This window comes from Fusarium redolens (genome assembly GCF_020744475.1).
Source record: "Fusarium redolens strain MPI-CAGE-AT-0023 chromosome Unknown BKA55scaffold_46, whole genome shotgun sequence".
NCBI classification, from domain to species: Eukaryota; Fungi; Ascomycota; class Sordariomycetes; order Hypocreales; family Nectriaceae; genus Fusarium; species Fusarium redolens.
In genome coordinates this window covers 76,956-84,960 of record NW_025763709.1, presented here as the reverse complement: position 1 = coordinate 84,960, position 8,005 = coordinate 76,956, and the positions used below count along the sequence as shown (strand labels likewise).

Genomic DNA, 8,005 nt, shown 5'->3' with positions numbered 1-8,005 from the left:
GGTGTGTATTATTTTACAGAATTTTTGGGTCGAGTATGATGTCGGTTTTGAAACATCGGTCCAAGTATGGTGCCGGCCAAAACTGCCTAATTTCCCGTTAAACCTCGACGGCTTATTCTAGCTGGGCAACAAACCTTGTCCAGGCTTTGGGACCTAACAACTTGCTTTTTTTATCCGTCGCCTGCTGCGATCATAACTTATGCACGTGTGCGCTACAAAGGTAGCCTTAAAATTGCGCAAGAGAGTACATCATAGTTCTCACCCCATCATGTACGCTCTGCATACGTTCACGCCGCCCACCCCCGTCTGGTTCGACAGTGCACCTCAAACTAGTGTTATCTTCGCCATAAGGATGAAAGGTAGCTATTGCACTATCTATTATGGAGAAGCCTCTGCCCGTCTTGACTGATCTTCACAGTGATTACTACATTACTCTAGCTTGGCTGTCATCTGATCTCTGACTGCCTTTCTCAAACGTTTTTGTGGCCTCCACGACCCATCCGTTTCATCTGTCTGCGCGGTTAAACTCGTGTCGCCTGAATGGATCGAATCCGTATTGGCAACAGCCTTGCCAGCTCGTACACGGCCACGCCGTCGGAAATATCTCCGGAGCCTTTCCCGCTCATCCGCTGTTCGTGGATATTTCCTAGCTAGTAGCTGCAGATAACGACATCCTCGTGACTGTGCTGCCAGATCTCTTGCAGCGTCTTGCTCGGCTTGTCGTGTCGCGGAACGCGAAAACATGCGAGATTGTCCGATTTCGGGTGTGATGCTCGCAACTGGAGAGCTGGGGTCGACATCGCCTGCCTCTAACAGTTCCTCGAACAATCGACTGGGTTCATCTAGAGTCTTATCCCGGATGCGTGTAACCATCCGTAGTTGGGGCGGATGGCCTCTCTCTACGACGGGAAAGATACAACCCCTGTTGTACGCCTCAACCGCACGGCCAAGTTGAAGTGCATCAATGTCAATACAGTCACGCGTGCTCCTGACTAAATCCCCGGCAGACCAGTGGTAGCACGGCTTTGCATTATCTGAGCTATTCACCCACCCAGTGATGCCGAAACGACGCTTGCATACCTCCGATAATAGCTGCGATAGATCATCTTGCACAGAGACGTGGCCATCTACGTCGTTGACTTTTCGCGTTGGCACAGCTGGCTCGTGGTGCCTTGTGGACTTATCCAATGGGGTATTATGGATAATCGAGGCCCAGGTAAGCCGGCGTTTGAGATTGTTAGCCCGGCTTTCCTTTGTCGTCGTTAGAAGCTCTGTGTCTGACGGCCAGGGCAGAATCCAATGCGTCAATAGCACAATCCGCCTCAGCTGTGCGTACCACTGTGTTGCGGCCGCCGCCCCAAGACCCATCTCCACGAGCTCGATGCTTCGACGAGTTGCGATACGGTAGGGCAGCGAAGCCCACCCTCTCCGACGCTTCATAGCCGTGCCAGTAGAGCTCGGCGAGAATAGGTCATCAAAGAGATCCTTCATGCTTGTCGACCGTATTTTGTTTCCGGCGACAAGGTGCGGTCTCGTGTGGCTCACATCACGTTGACGGTCGTGAAACAGGTTCGATAGCCCATCGTAGCATAAGCTTGGTGGACTAGACACTGGATAGCTCATCGACGCCTCGTCCGTCACATCAGAGCCCGTCTTCCAGCTAATACTCTTCAAGGCCACACGCCAGACATCCCGCTGAAAGAGCTCGATGACTGTGGAGTGCAGGTATTCGAGCCACAGTCTCTTTGCCGCCGCGTCGTCCTGCACTCGATATCGCCCTAGCCAACTCTGGGCTTGCCACATGCGAACGTGAACGTCTCGAATATCCTTGAGGACTCTCCATTGACGCTTGTAATCCTGGCGTAGGAGGTCGTTACCTACGGCGAGTCGATCGCCAACATCGGAAGCGAACCGCCAGGTATTCCAGTCAAACTTCCCTGGTAGCCACCAACCAAATCCGTGCGACTTAGACGTCTTGTTCAGACCTAGCCCTTCTCGCTCTACCTTGACGATCCGCGCTTCCCCACCCTCAACTCTCACGCGCTGCGTCGACGTCCATCTATCTCCCCAGAGTACCGATTCTTTCGCGATGAGGGAACAATCGTAGCTGAACCGAAGTCCACGAAGCGCTGCTGCCATAACAACAGTCTCGGGAAGTGAATATTTCAAGCCGGTCTGCGATTTTACATACTCAAATAGGAAACAATATCGATTGACGCTAGCACGGAGGAAACGGGCCATCGTTTGAGAAGAAACGGAGAAGAATGGATGGTCCCTCTCTTTATCTTCTTCATCATCGCCTGACCCATCCTGCGCGGGGCTAGATGAGAACATACCAGTGATACGCCGTAGAAGGGCCAATGATACCCTGTCTTCTGCACGTATACCATATGTGAATGGGTGATGTGTTGATTCTTCATGATGTATCTCATCATCATCATCATCATCCTGGTCGACAGCAGGAACGTTGCGATGAATACGGAGCTTGCTCAGACGGTAGGCACATTGTACTCGGGACTGGTGGGCATGTGCCCCTCGTGTGGAGTTACGTTGATCTCTGAGATACGATGGGTCTAGCGCCATGCTCTCGGTGTGGCGGTTCTGGAACGGGTACTGCTTAGCTGCATCGAAGGGAACTTTGATGAGGTTGTAGAACTGGCTATACACGAGACCGTTTCGAAGCTCCCAGCTTGATGAACTAGGAGTGATGGTCATGTCTCTCGCATCGCGAAGAGTGACAAACGGATAGGTCGTCCTGCGGATTGGCGGAGCCTGACGTTTGCCCGATTCGTCCTTGCAAGCGTCTTCCTCACGATGATACAGCCGATTTTGGATCCGGCTCCACTGTAGCCGGCGACGCCAGAGCCTATCCATGCAGCAACGGCGCCAGATAAGTACGCGTCCATGTGGTCCTGTATCGGCCGGCGTCATCTGGCGGCCGATGTCAATGTAAGTGACATCCGGATCAATGTACGCCTCGTCAACCGCAGAATTCCAGTGGTGCTGCCACTCCGCGAGTGCCGACTCGAACGTGGGCCGCATCCATGTCAGTTTGGTGTTCTTAGCAGCCATGTAGAGTCGCAACCCTGCATATTCAGGCCAGAGAGCAGCCCTGGAATGTATCTCCTCCCATAAAGCTGCGAGGTAGCGGGACTGAAGCGTGACGTAGAAGTGCTTGCGTCGTGACCCCGGCTGTGCGGCCGGACCGTCTCGTCTTTTCGCTCCGGTAAACCCATCCAGTTCTTCTTCCATATCGGCCTCATCTTCCTCCGCCACCGCCAGAGCTACTAACGCTTCCCGGGGCGCACTGCAGTCCGAAGACGCGATGGCATGTGTCTTTGGGATATACTGGAGTATGTTATTGTCATCGACAACAGCTTGTATGGCGGGCAGCATCACCTCCTCGTACCAGTGCACGAAGTTCTTTTTGGGAATACAGGTCTGGCTGTAAGGATCGGAGAGCTTGCCGGAGAAAAGGGCAGGGAAGAAGGCCCAGATGAACGTATCCGCAAGGCCAATGACACGTCCAAGGCAGTAGTTGGGGACATTGTGGAGGCGAATTTTTTGGGATCTCCGCGCGGTAAGCTTGAGTACGTTATCAATATTACGTGAGGCATGATGTTATTTTCGAGACCTAAGCGCGCGCTTTAGACGTATGGGAGGTTTCCATGACCCGCTTGAATCGGCAGAGTCGCTATCACTTGTATTGCTCTTTACGCTCTCGCTCTCCCTCTCGACAGATTTAGATTCTATTGTGTCCTCGTCTGCTGTTTGGTCACAGTTAAGGGCAGACTTCTGATGGCTGAATCCATGCCGTGTCATCCGGTTGTTAGAGCCAGTGGAAGACTGACTTAAGCAGGGGATCGTGCAACCTAACGGCATAGAGCTGTTCCCAGCTTGTTTGTCCATGGACTCGGTCTGTACGATCCTGATGAGTTCGCTAAATAACTGATCTAACTCCTCAAGTGTGCTATTACGTATACGTTTCACTAGCCTCAATATCGGTGGTCGGCCCCGTTCAGCAAGGGGGTAGATCTTCCCATTGCTACAGGGCTCAACAGCTCGACCAATGTTGAAAGCATCAACAAAAAGTGTAGTAGCGGTACATTGAAGAAGATCATCAGGGGTCCAGTGAAAACGTCTGTCCAACGGGTCGGACTCGGGTGTCCATCCAGACGTTCCGAAGCGCCTGGCTGATGTTGTGATCATGGTTTCACAGAGCTTGTCTCTTATTGTGATCTGGCGTTCCCTGTCCTCCATAGGACAAATAGGTACGGTAGAACGACAGCTGTACAGACGTAATAGATCGGGAGTGGCGTAAACAATAGAGACCCAGATCAGTCTCCGTTTAAGGCCTTTCTTGCGGCTCTCCTTTGTGGTAGAAATGATATTTGTAGTGGATGGCCAAGGCAGTATCCAATGTGTCAGTAAAAGGAGCCGACCAAGCTTCATGAACCAACGAGACGCTTCTGCGCACCCTAGGACTTCACTTATGACCTCAAAACTGCGCCGCACAGCAATACGATAAGGAGTGATTTTATGGTATTTTCGTGGTTCAAGTCGTCCTTCATGGAGATCAAATCCCAAGAGGTCACATACAAGGTCCCAGATATCCAGTGAACGAACCTTGTTACCCGTCAGAAGATATGGTCGAGTGTGACTGATACTCCGGCGTCGATCGTGGAACAAGTCTTGTAGAACATCGTAGCAATAATCTGGGGGGTCAGATTTAGAGAATTCAGTGGCCGCCTTCTCGTTGAGGTCAGAACCTGTCGTCCAGTCGAGGCTCTTGACGGCTTCGGACCAGACGTCGCATTGGAAGAGCTCGATCACAGTACTGTACAGGTACTCAAGCCAGATGCCCCGATTGACTGGCCGTTCTCGAACTGAGTAATGCTGAGCCCACTTATAGGCCTGCCACATGCGTGCATGGACATCACGAATGTCCTGAATAACCCTCCATTGACGACCATAATCGCGTTGTATGATATGGTGGTTCGCAATAATTCGATCGCCAACATCATTTTTGAAGCGCCATTTATCCCAATCAAATTTACCTGGGAGCCACCAGCCTAGCCCATAGTCCCTTGAAGATTTGTACAAGCCTAGACCTTCTAGCTCTACTTCGTCACCCTGCTGCTGATCGTTTTGTGGTGTAGTACTGCGGCCCTGTCTCCATCGATCTCTCCACAACAATGGTTCCTTTGCGATGATACCAGACATGCTGAAACGGAGGCTACGGAGCGCCATTGCCATAACAGCAGTCTCTGGTAATGAGTAACTGGGTCCAGTCTGAGACTTGATGTGCTCGAAGAGGAAACAATACCTATTGATATGGCTATGTAGGAAGCGTGCCATGGTTCTTGACTGTATGGCGAAAAAAGGTGGCTCCAGGTCGGGCGTAACCTCTTCATGGACAGCCGAGACGGCTGTCTGCGAGGGGGCCAAGTGAGGGAGTATACGTTGTAGAAGCGCCCAAGAGAGGCGATCCTCAGCTCGAACGCCATATGCGAACGGAACTGGGATCTCGTCTTCACCATTTGGAATCAAGGCAGCTCGAACCCGAAGTTTGCTTAATCGATAAGCGAGCTTGAGAGAAGCTTGATTTGCATGACTTCCACGGGTAGACTTTTCACAATCAGCGAGGTAGGAAGGATCCAGAGCCATCTTTTCGAGCTGGGGGTTCTGAAACGGGTACTGTTTGGCGGCATCAAAAGGAATCTTGACGAGGTTATAAAACTGGCTATAGAGGAGACCTTCACGAGCCTCACGGCTATTGTGGGTGGGTGTGATTGTCATGTCGGCCGCGTCGCGCGTGGTGACGAACGGGTACTCAGCTTGACGAAGGGTTGAGACGCCACATTGACGTGGCTCAAAAGACTGTGAGTGGTTATGTTCGTCAGGCTTCGCCGTGTTGTACTGACGACTCCATGCTTGTCGCTGCCGCCATAGTCGTCTCAGACAGCAGCGGCGCCAAATAAGGACATTAGACTCAGCAGCAGACCCAATTTGAGGGGTATATTGACGACCAATGTCGATAAATGTACAGTCTGGATCGAGGAATTTCTTGTCAACAGCGGCATTCCATTGATTGTCAAAATCACTGAGGGTCTGAGCGATATCCAAGTGCATGTATGCAAGCTTCAGGTTCTTCGCCCCCATGTATAGTCTTACGCCAGCGAATTGTGGAAATGCTATTATTCGCGATTGAATTTCCTGCCATATCGCCCCAAGGTGTCTGTGTTGAAGTGAGTATGAGAGTGCGTTGCTCCTTGTGCCTTGACCAAGCACATCCATACTCGCATTTGCACCTGTAAGACACTCAGTGGAGATACCCTCCTGTCGAGCGCGTGACGTAGATTGAGCGACTCGGCGGCTTGGGGGAATGTACTGGAGTATGCTTGGATCTTGAACTGCTGCTACAACCGCTGGCAATAGGACCTTATCATACCATAATGTGTATTGCTCCTTGGGAATTGAAGTCCGCTTATAGGAGTTATCATGTATGTGGCGATGGCACAAAGCAGGGAAGAACACCCAGATGAATGTATCTATCAAGCCCTGAACCCGTCCAAAGCAATAGTTTGGGATATGATGTAATAGACGTCGTTGCTGGCAACTCCCTCGCGGCTGAAGATTGTTGCGATGAAAGCCTTCGGTAGGGATGTCGAGGCTGATGTGAACGTCATCCGTGAGGTTGAAGATAACATGTGGTTGCGGGTACCACTGAATACCCAACCTGGCGACAGCCAAGGACGAGGGGAAACTACATATGCTGTCGACGTCGTACGTTTTTCGGATGAAGTTATCTGTAAAAGGCTGTGCAAGGCGATGTTTGGCTTCCAAGCAAAGACTCGGTGGTACGCCACCGCATAGAGATCCTTCAAGAGCGATTTGGCAAGCTGCCCTGTAATCACGTTGACGCGAGCTTGTGTGCTCTTGTGAATTAGAATTGTGAGGCAGGTTATTACTGCAAGGATCGTCCGCCGAAGAAGCATGATCGAGAATATCAGAAGTGGGTTCAGTGACATGCGGTAGGGGGTCATGGCTATGATCATCATTCATCAATCCATCGAGCCGAGCGATAACATCTTCTAGTGAGTCACAAGAACGGTGGCAAGCAGTCTCGATTAACTTCCCGTGGTCTGCATCATGTTCTTCTCTTGAACAGCTTGGATGCATCATCCACTCCTGAGCAAGATGTTTCTCGAGCCTCGGGATTGGGTTCTCTGAAGGCGGCGGATTTTGAGGGCGGTGATTGGTAAATTCGGGGATGCCATAGGATCTATCCTCAACATCATGGCCATCGGCGACGTCATCAATATGGTGAAGAGAAGCTATAATCAGGGTCAGTTATGCGGGTTGTAGCCAGGACTCGAGATGGTGCTTCAAGGGATTTGAGGCGAAACCATTCTTGACAGGCATCTCGCACGGGAGTGAGATGAAGAGACTTACCTGAATGAGGGATAGATTGCGTGCCCAGGCTGAAATGAGTCGTTTGTTCTTCTATAACTTGGCGAGACTGGGGCGTTGCATTACCCGTATGTGGATCATCATCCTCCACAGATGGTAGATCACACGGTCCTTCAGCTGAATCCACCTCTACGCCGCTTGGTTCGTGATCGATCAAAGTAGACTCGACCGGCAGTGGATCTTCATCTGGTATGGGAATGTGGAGTTGCGACTCCAGGTGGAAGCCGGTACTCGGGTCCGTTGACGATGCAGCTGGTGACTGCCGAGACAACGTATGGTGGTAATGCACGAATTCTGTTTGGTGCAGTTCGGCGGGCGGGAGAGAGGGCTGCACGGCTTGCTGATGTTTTCGTTCGTAGTATCGTTGTGATCGTACGCGCTGCAGAGCACGCTCCCGAGCGACCCGCGCTTCTTCAGATTCTGTCTTCCTGGGTCGACCACGACGTCTAGGGGCTGGTTGAGACATTATCTTGCTTGATCTCTGATGGCAACGGAAATGGGTTCCATAACATTAAGATCTGCGAGACGCGTC

At 51.5% G+C, this 8,005-nt stretch overlaps 1 protein-coding gene across 1 annotated transcript; it reads right to left on the bottom strand.

Moving 5' to 3' along the window:
- Window positions 1-429: 429 nt before the first annotated feature.
- BKA55DRAFT_698819 (uncharacterized protein) lies at window positions 430-7,939 on the bottom strand (the record flags this gene model as incomplete). The annotated part of the gene is made up of 3 exons (XM_046200556.1): window positions 430-3,585; window positions 3,718-7,337; window positions 7,456-7,939. The coding sequence occupies 3 exons, from the start codon at window positions 7,937-7,939 to the stop codon at window positions 430-432; spliced, it is 7,260 nt and encodes a 2,419-aa protein (XP_046040718.1).
- Window positions 7,940-8,005: the final 66 nt, after the last annotated feature.